The sequence below is a fragment of the Rhinolophus sinicus genome, chromosome 14, assembly GCF_057876585.1.
Source record: "Rhinolophus sinicus isolate RSI-liver-muscle chromosome 14, RSI-T2T, whole genome shotgun sequence".
In the NCBI taxonomy this organism is placed as follows: Eukaryota; Metazoa; Chordata; class Mammalia; order Chiroptera; family Rhinolophidae; genus Rhinolophus; species Rhinolophus sinicus.
This window is the reverse complement of record NC_142514.1, coordinates 80,968,407-80,980,421: the sequence shown is the minus strand read 5'-3', so window position 1 is coordinate 80,980,421 and position 12,015 is coordinate 80,968,407. Positions and strand designations below refer to the sequence as shown.

The window sequence follows — 12,015 nt, the reverse complement described above, 5'->3', positions numbered from 1 at the left end:
ATCCCCTGTGGATTAGCTGATCACCGGTAAGATTTTTTTCCCTCCAAACACAGAGTACAGTATTATTGTAAACAGTAACTTCTATTCTTAGGAACTGCAGGTTTCCCGTCTTGGCTGCTTTACTAGAGTTTCTGAATCAGAGCCAGCTCCCTTTCAATAACACAAGACACAATCTAAGTAGAATAGTAACACTAGCTCCTTAATTTTAAATAATCCAAAGAACCAGGGACTTTCAGTGACTTTTATAAACAAGGTCTACAGTCAATCGTTAGCTTTTGAACATCATTTTATTGTATCTGGTTTGTGCTGTGGCATTTTAGTGAGGCTTGACAAATAAGACTGTAAATTCAGGGACAGGAAGCAGTGAATAACAAAAAGAACTGATGTCTCCTTGACATCACTCACTCTCAAGAAAGCTGTTTACTTCTGAGTTTACCTCCTAGTGTGTTTTAAAATACTTTGCAAATCTCAGTCAGCTTGAAATAGCTGTTCTACCTTCTTTCAATAGAAGCCCCCACCTTCTGAGCACAGTGGCTCATAGTTATTTATAAATCTGATGTCAGTCAAAGATTAATTTTTATATCCCTCCTCCTTACTCCCTTCCCCCCACATATGAAGATAGACCTATATAAAATTAGAAACTGCACATAAAGTATCCAGTGGCTTAGGTAAGAATTATTGTCAGTCAGCAATCATTTACGAAGCATAAATCCATCATCTTGGGTGAAGCATGTCTCTAAGATTATTCTATGGATACCAGCTCCTTCTTTAAAAAAGGTTTCTGTGGCCAAATAAGTTTGGAAAATTATATGCCTCTTTGGGATTTTAGAAATCCTACGGTAAAGTAATCAGGTTATCTTGGTGTAAATTAGCAATTTCTCAATCTCTTTCATCAACGCATCCTTTCCTTTCCAGCTATAGTCAGTAACATTTCACGGAATAAGGTCTTGGATCACATTTTGAATACCAGGGAGATGGTCTGCACAAAGGACGTTCACTCCTGGCTCTGCCACCCTACTGGTTGTACGACCTTGAGCAAATTACAAACTCTTAATATTTCGTTTCTGCATTGGAAGAGTGAGGACAAACCCTGTCTAAAACTGGGTTGTTTTATGGATTAAATGACATTATTATGGCTGTCCTTTAGACCCTATAAAAAGTTACACAAATGAAAGGCATCATTAGATATCACAGAGAAATACAGTTGACCCTTGACAATGTGGGGGTTAGGGGAGGCCCACCACCCTCGAGGCGAAAATCCGAGTATACCTTAAATCGGTGTCCCCCTCCCCCTCGTCATATTCTCAACCGCCAATTGACACAACAACGGCGGCGGCGGCGGGTTCGGCGGGTTCGAACTGCGCGGGTCAACTGAAAAAGTCCCGGGATGGGCCCTGCGTGGTTCACACCTGCCCCCTTAGAGAGAGAGGATCAACTGTATAAAGTTATATTAGGAAATCAATAACATCGGAGTATAAAGACGTTTGCCCTAGAAATCCTTACTCAACAAACTGTATTTAAGTCTACGTAGCGTAGCGGCCAGCACTGAGGGGAGGAAGGAAGGAGAGCACAAAGGTCACCAAGTAGGATTAGAGTATGTTGCATCCAGAAATGTCTTTGGCGATGATTGAATTTAACCCTGACATTATAGATGATGAGGGTGAAACCCAGAGGGGTCACAAGGGTGGTTTAAGGTCCCTGAAATTGTTCATTTTAGAAACATCTGATTCCCATGCATTAATTGGCCTCATTGCCAAGGGCTGCCTGAAGATGAGACAGATAAGGGCCCCATGATATGTTTGATTGAATTAGGAGAGACAAGATGTATAAATGACAGAATCAGAAAACAAGACAACAGGCAACAAAATTTTCAAGCTCAAAAATGTGGCTGATGGTAACCATGTGAGATGATGAGTATGTTAATTAGCTTGACTGGAGTAGTCATTACAAAATAAATATGCATATCAAAACATCACATTGTACATTTTAAATATATACAATTTTTAATTTTAAGAAATATGGCTGAAGTAACAGGGGTAATGAGAATTCAGGAATGAGTAAACCAAGCAGCCAGGATGAACTGGAGATAAGGCCGGACTCCGGGCCTTGAAGACTGTACAAGACTGGATTGGATTTGGGTGCTGCAAGGGGAAAAATAGTTGTGTTCCAGAATAGAAATGGAATGATAGTAACAAACTAAATGGCTGGCAATAAATAATTGAGCATTATAGTTTTGGTGAAATATTCAAAGTAAGCATTTACTGGACACTTCCAAATTGTATGAAGTTTCTGGAGCTTTGGGGAAAACATGAGAAGCAGACAATAGTCTTTGACTTTAGGAAGCTTATTTTTTATTTAGAGAAAGGAGATGGGAATGTAAGACCGAACTGGCGAACGTAAGCAGGTAAGAATACAGCACAAAGGGGTTAATGTGCTCTTAAGGAAGGGTTACTGGAGAAGATGAATCTTTTTTTTTTTTTTTCACTCATCCAATTATTGTTTATTAAATGCTGCTGTGAACATATATGTAAATATACAGACAACTTAATGGAAACATGCAAGTGGTTTCTGAAGGGAGAAGATGAATCTTGAGTTATTTCTAAGCACCATGGATCTGATTGGTATTTGGAAGCATATCCTGTGTTAACCCCTGCATTCACAGGGAAATTTCAATATGCATATAACATAGGACTGTGGATTATTCCTCTGTACTTGGTCTTTATTAATTTTCTTTCCCAGTCATTTCTTACAGTAAATCAAATGGTGGACTAAAATGCTTAATTAAATATGATTGCCCATACAGATTTGAACCCAGAACAGTGAGTGCCTGCTCTTATTTGTGTCTGATGATTTGCTCCTTTTCCTCTTTCATCTCCAACATGTTTCCATTCTTCCTAGAGTGGATAAATGATCTAATCAAAAGAACAATGTAAGATTAAGGAATCAGTCACCATTCCCTCCAGTTCCCAAGTCCTATGGACTTTTGACATGCTAAATATTTCTCAACCTGTTCTCTGCTCTATAGGGCATTTCCTTTGCCACTGCATTCAGATTATAATCCCTTGTCACCTCATTTATGCAATAACATTGCAACTGGTTTCTAGGTCTCTCTGCTTCCTCTCTTCTCCAATCCTCCATTTCACCTCTCACACACTTAGAATTACTTTTGAAAAACACAGATCTGCTTTATGCCTTTAGTGAAAATCCTTCAAAGTCTCTTTGTAGCTTATAGGCAAAGTCTAGACTCCTTTGCTTGGCATACGAAACCTTTTTGGTCCTGGCTCCCACTTACCTCTGTCTCATCTTTAGTCACTCCCAAACAAAAATTGAATCCCATCCATAAATGTGGTATATTTTTTTAGGTCTCATGATTTTTTTCACGCTGGAAAGTTGGTCATCTTACTTTAAAATGCAGAACCCATATTCATCCTTCAAAACTCCCTAATTCCGGGAGTGGTAACTGATATAATTAAAAGAGCATAAAATGTAAGATTAATATATGTGTTCCCTTTAGCACCTTTCCCACATAGTTGATACAGCACTTGGGTACCACCATGGATTGTGAAGTCTGCTTTTTCTACTGAGGACTTTTGGGCTCTCTGTGTCCTCAGGGATGAGGGCAGTGCTGGCACACAGGTCCTACAGAGGCTGTGTACCTACTGAGGTCTTCCCGCCAACCTCCCATCCCCCACTCCCGGACTTGATGAGGTCAAGGAAGTGCTGTGAGGAGTTAAATCATCAGGAGAAAAGTGAATTAGGTTTCCAGAAAATGAAAAAGAGGAGGAAAAAGAAAGGAGAGGTAATATGTGGCCTTGCCAAGATGGCAGGAAAAGGAAGCTCATCAGGAGACAGTTACTTCTACAACAGGAAAGGCTTTGGATGGTAAAAAGGCCACTCTATTTTCCTTTTCAGGGAAAACAACACTAAAGTTATCTAGCTCTTTTGGAGTTGAGCAGAGTCCTTTCTTTCCCCTACCCTCAAGCCTCAACTAGGAAAATGGCTTTAAATATGTGGTGACCTGGAGTTGGAGCCCAGCAGGGGAGTTCCCACGTCCAGGACAGAGAAGCCCAGGGGCTGGCTAAGGAAACTAAGAAGAAACCCACCTTTGTTCTTAAATATTTTGCCTGAGGAATGACAGATTTGACATGAAATCTCCATAAAGCTGGTTAAAACCGTAACATGGTATGGACAAGTGGAGACCTCCAATTTACAGGTTATAATCATTGAAAGACTTTTGAAAACACCTGGTTGTAACCCAACAGTAAAATCACTTGGGTGGCCATTACCGAAAAGGGGTCTGTTCTACTGGGGCCTTCCTAGCAAATGTTCTGCTGGGCCCTTCCTTGCAAATGGCACCAGCAAACAAATTCTGCAATATTAAAGCACAGGTCACTTATTTTTCTGATTGTGCAATGAATATAAGGCAAAAGCATTTCATTTTAGAAAGCATTGTTTTTAAAATGGTAAATAATTAAAAAGCTTTTGAAAAAGCATTTTATTTCATTTACTGAAAGTTTCCAATAAACATGTCCGATTCTCAGCTAGGTTAATGTTATTATATAATCCGCCCCACAAAGTTTGATCATCACTAGTTTGCAGATGAAGAAACGCACAAAATCAGAGGCCATGGGTTACCTTTTAGGAAGTGGCCAAGGGGTGATTTGAATCCAGGTGTCTTACCTCCAGTTTCTGAGACCTTTCTAGACAATGGTTATCTCTTCAAACACTGCTGCAAACAAAACGTAATGGTGTTACCCGAGTATTTATACTTTTAAGGCAAGGAGAATATAAGAAGTGGGAAGGAGAATAAAATGTATAGGAATGAGTACGAGGGTGCACCGATCCCACTTTTCATTTATTCAGAGAATAGTCTGAGAGGAGATAATTTAAAACAGTACTTCTCTAAAACCAGTTAAAATAAGGAAATTAATAATGCAGAATGACTATCAGAGACTTGACAAAGTTGTTAATAAGGCGAAGGCCCGAAGAGATACACCAGGGCCTGATGCTTCATTTATATCAGCGATTAAACAACCGCAACAGGGGCAGAGGCAGGTAAAAAAGCAGGCTCTCGCGTGGCTACCGCCCTTGATATTCCTGGCACTCGGTGTTCCAGATGCTTCCTTACAGTCTGCATGTCTATGTGGCTCGGTCTCCATATTCCACTCATTTTTTTCACCTCAACGTTTTAGTCTAGCTCAGGGACACCCCAGACGCAAACTACGTGAAGGCAAAGATCACGTTCGAGTTCTTTCAAGTCGGTTATCTTTTACAGGAGGCAGTCGCGGGGGGCCCTTTTTGGCCACCCCCGATGCCGTCCTCTCTGCCCGGCCGCGTGCCGTGCCGGGAGGTAGCCATTCCCCACAGGCATCCGAGCCGACACGCGCGTGGGGGCGCGTGCGGCTACGGGGCGCGGGCAGGGGTGACCTCAGACTACCCTGGGCCCGACCGCAGTACGCGCTGTGCGACTACGCAAGGCGGTGTCCTGAGGTGACACCGGCGGCGCGGCAGAGGCAGCAGGCGCCGCCGATCAACTAGTTCGCACCGAGGATTCCTTTTGGTGCGTGGCCCAGTTTTCCTTAGGACTGGCTCCAACCCCTCGTTGACACCGCCCCCAGCGCTGCCACGCTCCGAGGCCTTCCCCCGGGGAACCTCGCGTCCCTCCCCCGCCGCTCGGCTCGGCCCAGAGAGCGATTCCTCGATTCCACAGGCGGTTCGCGCCGCGGGTGGGGGCGGGGCGCGCGGGGAGGAGGCCAGCTGCCTCCGGAGGAGGGGGTCGGGGCCAGGGGGCGGGGGCGAGCCGGCGTGGGGAGTTCCTTGCTTGCGGACCACAAGCTCTGCGAGCCAATCCTGAGCCAGCCTCTAGCAGTGTCGCACGCGGGACACGTCCAAGCGTTTGTTGGCAGGGCCGGTGGGGGGGAGGGGTAAGGAGGAGGGCGGGGAGTTGAGTGACAGACTTGCAGGGCAGGCTGGGAATTGTAGTTCCCAGCTCCCGTAGCCATAGCCATTTTGTAGTCGGGGGACTACAACTTCCAGAAGATCAAGGGGACCATTCTAAGGTGCCCCGGGAATAGGCGGCTTTCCCCGGGGCCGGGCGTCCTGGGGCACTCGTACCCAGCAGCCCCGCTGCAGGTAGACTTGAGGGCAGTGGCGAGTGCTAGCGTGTGGCAGCTGTGGGGTGAGCGGCAAGCTGGGGAAAGGGGGTGAGGTGGAGCGACCGAGCGTGCCATGCATAGAGCTAGGGAGCCTCTCTAAATTCCACTCCTAGGCTCGGCGTGGGAGACATGCCTGAGGGGTTGCCCGGGAAGGGTTCGTCAAAGCCTCTTGTGTGTCTAGTCGACGGGGCTGCGGGGGTCCTCTGGACTGGGCCGGGGGGGGTCGGCACCGGGGTTGGCGGACGCCTGGTGGCTCAGCTGTGAGAGTTTTCGGCTAGCTTCCGGAGGGGAATTATCCGAGGAGCCCTAACTTGTATAAAAGCAGAGTCCATTTAAAGTTGGGCTGGATAGCCTCTCTCTCATTGGTTAGGGGGCTTGGAAAAAAGAGACTCGGCGAGCCCTCGCTGTGGTGCTGCCGCCGCCGCCGCCGCCGCCGCTGGAGTTGACTCTTCTGCTCGCACTGCTGCTGCAGCACAAACGTGACTTCCAACATTTTTTATTTATCTTTCCCTTTTCTTTTCCAAGATGTAACTACAGATCAGACACTAAGGACCTTCACGTTTCGCTGATGTAGTTTTTGGAGGAAAAAGGGGGGGAGTGAAGGGCGTCGGTTTTTTTTTGTGTGTGTGTGTTTCGGGGGAAATTTTCCATTATGAGTGTTTTACTAAAGTGAATTTTTTTTTTTGTTTGCTTCGTTCGTCTTTGGCTCTTTTTTTTTTTTTTTTTTTGCTTCCCAATTTCGGATTTATTTCAAGGCGAATCGGGCTTTGGGGGAAGAGGAAGAAAAGTCGGATTACAAGATCAACCACCACCAACAACAATAAAAACCACCAGGATATTTTTTTGCAAATTTCTGACGGCTTTAAATTCATGAAGCAATTGTCCCCTTTTGCAATCAGCATTTGGATCTCAGAATGAGCAAGGAAAGACCCAAGAGGAATATCATTCAGAAGAAATACGTAAGTGTTCCTAACAACACATCCTTTGACTTGCAGTTTTAAGCAATGGCTGTGAATGTCAAGTTTATAGATAATTCTGCAGCTGAAGGGTTTTAAACACAGCGTCCGATAAGGCTGTTTCTTTCTTTTCTGAAAGAGGGCTTTTCAGGCAAAGTCGTGTCTGCCTAGTTTGGATGAAAAAAAACAGATTGGTGTGGAGATACCTCAAGTGAATAAATTGACCTCGAATGACACAACCATAATCTAGTTTTAGATGAAAGGCAAGGGATTTTGGTGGAGCTTGGAAGTGGGGTGGGGGCTGCGGTAAGGTAACTAAACTGCATTCTGGGGTGGGTTTGGCCCCATATTGCACTTTGCATGCAAATGAGCCTATGTTATTATTACTAATGTTATTTGGAAAATCGTGTAACGCATGTATGTTGAAGCCCTTTAAGTTGCAATCCAGGGTCCGATTATGGCGATCTTATTCCTTGCACTGGCACATCAAATTTAATGTATGTGGTTGTTTTGGCTTATCTGGTTCACTACATAAACCAGTTGGGAATCATGTTACAGCGAATTCATTTGTTGGGATTGACTTTAATAATGGGACTGGTTTTATTTAAAAATTCATGGTTTCCAGTTTTAGGGGAAAAAGACATACAATATAGCTAATGTTTTTAAGTAGGCACGTGAATGCATTTGTGAGTGACTACAAATAATTTCTCCCTGTTAAGTGGGCTTCTGAAATTGGGTGATGATTCAGAGATTTAAATGGTTTGGAATAGTTAAATTTGTTTTGTGCATAGTACTGCTACGTTTTGATTGGCATGGGGACTGTTTTTGTTTTGTGTGTGGTGGCTTTTTTTTAAGTTTGGGGGGAGGGAGGGAAGAGGGGGACCGAGGGATTAACCAAATATGCGCTCGAGTGATCGGTGATTAGCTGCATACTTTAAATCAAAGAACCCATTTTCTAAAAGAAGGCCAAATGAACATACATTAGGAATAATACAACGTTATTAGAAAGTTTTATTTAACTTGAGTCGACAAATTAATGTTAATATTTTCCCTTTTTGAGCAGTGTAATATGTGTAATGGGAGATGACCTTCGGGGCATATTTGTAAAAAATATATTTAATGGAAAAGCTGAATGGCTTTTTGTAGAGGGCCGATCCTCATGTAGACACGTAAACTTTAACTATGAAAGAAATGCAAGGTTAAATGATCAAGTCCTACTTAAAAAGCTGTTCCCTTAAGAATTTAAGAATTAAAATACATCCGCATTGCAGAGGGCCGGGTAGAATGTAAAGGACTAGTTTAAACTCGGGCTGTAGAAACTGCATGGAGACACCCTTGCCTTGGAGTGTGGACGCCTTCCCAGGGCACGTCGATTCGGGTGCAGCGACAAAGCAAATGGGGTAGAACTTGGACTCAAGGACCGCCTCTCCGCCCCCATCCCAGGCCCTGCTAAGTTGGAGAACGGTGTGGGGTGGGATTTTATTGTTGCTGGTAGTCAGCGGATCGTGTGGAGTCCGAGCGTCCGGTCGCAAGCCCGTGGCTGGCGGCGGCCGCCGGAGGCAGAGCACGAGTTAAGGCTGTGGGAGCGGAGCTCGTGCTCTCGACGAGCTCCAGCTTGCCGCGGAGGGGAGGGTGTGCTGGGGTCGCGGCGGGCAGGGCCGAGGCTGGGTGGCCGCGCGCGGCCTGTAGGGGGCGGGCTTCGGTCTCGGGGCTCCCAGTTCTGGGCTCCCGGCGGCCCCAGGCGGGCAGGCGGGCAGGCGGGGCGGGGGGAAGGCCTGGCCTGCTGTGTCCGGGGAGAGGTGGGAGCGCGCGGTGGTCGGCTGGGGGCGTGCCGGGGAGGGGGTGAGGGCGCACAGCTGCAGCGGGCGCCCCCCACGGTGAGCACCGCGGAGCATGGCGGCGGCGGCCCGGCGGCTCCAGCGCAGTCTTGAGAGCAACAGGTTAAGCCGGCGAGACGTCAGCGCACCCCCTCCCCGCCCCCGGTTCTTCCCCCGCCTCGCGCCGGCCTCCCCTGCCTTCCCCCGCCTCCTGCTGCGCCCGGTTTCCCGGACGCTCCGGGCCGCGTTCTGTTGTCATTGTGACGTCACAAAGGGACGGGCCGGGGTGGAACCTCCTCCTCCTCCTCCTCCTCCTCCGTGACGTCAAAAGTCGGGCCGGAGGTTCCAGGCGGCGATGCGGGGGATGCAGGAGGAGGATGCGCTCGGCCTCTGTCTTCCGCCGTGGAACGCTGCGCGGCCCTGCAGGTGAGCGCTGGGAACCTTTCCTCCCCAAAAGAGTGCCCCCGCCTAGCTGTGTTTCTGATCCGTTGAGCGGATGGGGAACAGCGGGGAGACGCCTCCTTCCTGCAGAAATGGTTTCACTTCTCTGTTTCCAGGTCTGCTGATGGCGTGACATTACTACTGTGGTAATTGGGTCTGCTCACCAACGCTTTGGAAAAGCAAGGGAACTTCATTCAGGGAAAGCTTTGCTTTATGGGAGGAACATGTGGAGTCAGCCACCTTGTCACTTTAAGTCATGTTTCACGTGTTTTCGCAGGATGTGGCGGGATGCCTTTCTGGGTGATGGTGCACAGCAGAAACTTGCTCTTTCTGGAAACCGTGCAGTACGGGGTGGAGGGGAGTTGGGCACTTCTTCGCTGTGTCAGCTCCATGCCTATTGAGTAATTTTTAGGGAGCCAGACCAGGGAAGGCTTGCCATTGATATCTGTGCTTGGAAGAGCCACTGGACTCAAGTCTCAAGATGTTCCAGGTTTAGTTCTTCTGAACCAGACAGCAAGAGGCTCGCAATCTGAGTTTCTTCTTTTGTGAAATGGAGAAAGTAATACCTGTCTTTGCCACTTCACTTTCTCTGAGATCATGTACGTGTGATGATGTGCGTGAAAAATATAAAACAGTATGCTCTTTCTATGTAAGGTGGCATTATTACTTTAGCTGGTGGAAGGCAGCACATTTCTTAAAATTGGTCTCAAAAGCCTTAGATGCCTGCTGCGTTGCCATTTAGTTTATATTGCCTTAGCAAAGCAGAGTTTGGGGGTGGGATTGTAGATGACAGACAGGCTTTGGGAGAAATGATTGTTACATTTTATATTAAATGACATCCTTGAGAAACTCATAAATTGCAATGTAATCCTGTCTTAATTGTGCTGGGCACAACTCCCACTACAGTACCTTAAATAACTGAAAACATTTGCCTTTCAAAGCCCCAATCCACTTGGACAATAAAAATAGTTTTATGTTTTGCTCTATGGGTATTTTTCTGCCATTTCCATCACTCCACTGGTTGGTTATTCTTAGGGAGAATAACAGATACGATATCCAGGGCTCAAAACTATTTGATCTGTGATGCTTCATAGCAGGTATGAATTTGAAATTAAAATCTCTGCCACATGAAGATATGATTTATGCAGTTAGCATGAAAACAAATTACCAGTTTGATTTCTAGGACAGCTCAAGCAGAATTTGTACCACTAGGCTGTAAGTTTTTTAAGTATTTCATTTTCTGATTTAAAAGTGTGGTATGACTTTCAAAAAACTGGGAAAAGTTTCTTACAAGATTCAAAAGTGGGATTTACTATAATTACAATTACATAAAATTGTAAAGAAAAAAGTAGAAATACACCAAAATATAGTGGTAGAATTTATGATCCCCCCCTCCCCGCCTTGTTTTACACCCAGTCAGGTTATTTTGCACCCAATTCTGGGGGCAAAAAACTTGTACACATACTTTAATTGTTGTCTTTTTCCTTTCTTGGGCTGTTGACATGCCTTTCATTTCTCTGTCTCTAGTAGTGGAAACATTTCTCTCTGTCATACAAATGTAGGACAGAGTCTACTTAACAGCTATGATTACAGAAGGAATACTGTCAAGGTAAGAGTCCAAAGTGTGTCAAATTTGAAAGAAAAATAAATTCTGTTCAAAAATAATCCAATTTAAGTTATTGTTACGTGGGTTATTATTACTGTACTGTGGTCAGGTATCTGACTTATGTGTCCACCATAACCATTGACCTAAATAGTCAACGAGAATTGTACTTAGATGATATAATGGCTGTTCCTTCTCTTATAGTTTAGGTTAAACCAGTTCCCGTTGCTGGGCTAAGGACTGTTGACTTACTTCCAAGTGCCTTGGAAATAACTCCAGTGTAATCTTAATATATACCCTGCTCCAAATGTTGTTTAAACTTTCTTTCTCCAGAAAGAAAATCTTTTGGGGTATTTAATCGGTGTCTGTTACATTCAAAGTAGAACCGTTTCTTTTTTCTTCCTTTCAAAGATGACATGGGAAAGTCATATACAGCTTGGTACATTAAAACGCTTGGTAAAGGCTAAGCTGGAGTATTTCTCATCGAGTGGTTTGCCCTTGATCATGGTGGTCTGAGGATCCAGACTCGTGACATTTTTCTCTGAATAGTTAAGAAGTTTTGAGGTCTAAGACTCTTAGGTGTACTGTTCCTCATGAGGTGACTGGCCCATGGGTAGGTCTTCCCCAGGGTCACAGCTCTGCTAACCTCTACCCACCCACATCCTGGCCGGGCTGGCATCCCCTTTAGAAGCTTGTTTGTTTCCAAATCTGGTTATTCCAGTTAGACTTCTTATTGCAGTTACAGTTAAATATTATGTAATCCTTTGAATGAGTGTGACAACTGTAAGTTGAATGGTTTGGAAACATTTGATAAAAGTGAATTGCTAAAAAAGAATAAGACTGTTAAATTAGATGGGGGCCTGACATTGAAAAGACTTGGGGAAAGATCTGTAAGGATTCTGCACATACATTGGTTTGCAAGAACCCAATATTTTAAAGAACCCTATAAAAAGCGCTTTTAAAACCCAAACTTCATTTATGGCCACATTCCTTCCCTTCCCAGCAAAGCATAATATGAAACACTGGAATTCTCAAAAAAATCT

At 45.1% G+C, this 12,015-nt stretch overlaps 1 protein-coding gene across 2 annotated transcripts in view; it reads left to right on the top strand.

Moving 5' to 3' along the window:
• The first annotated feature begins 6,463 nt into the window (after positions 1–6,463).
• Positions 6,464–12,015, top strand: part of JARID2 (jumonji and AT-rich interaction domain containing 2) — a 253,610-nt gene continuing 248,058 nt past the window's right edge. Inside the window, exon 1 of one of the 2 annotated variants that reach the window (XM_019742971.3) lies at positions 6,464–7,114. In XM_019742971.3, coding sequence (XP_019598530.3) covers positions 7,070–7,114 — 45 coding nt within the window. In that variant the 5' untranslated portion in view covers positions 6,464–7,069. Of the gene's footprint in view, positions 7,115–9,210; positions 9,355–12,015 lie in introns of those variants that run through there. The other variant, XM_074335194.2, reaches the window with a different exon arrangement.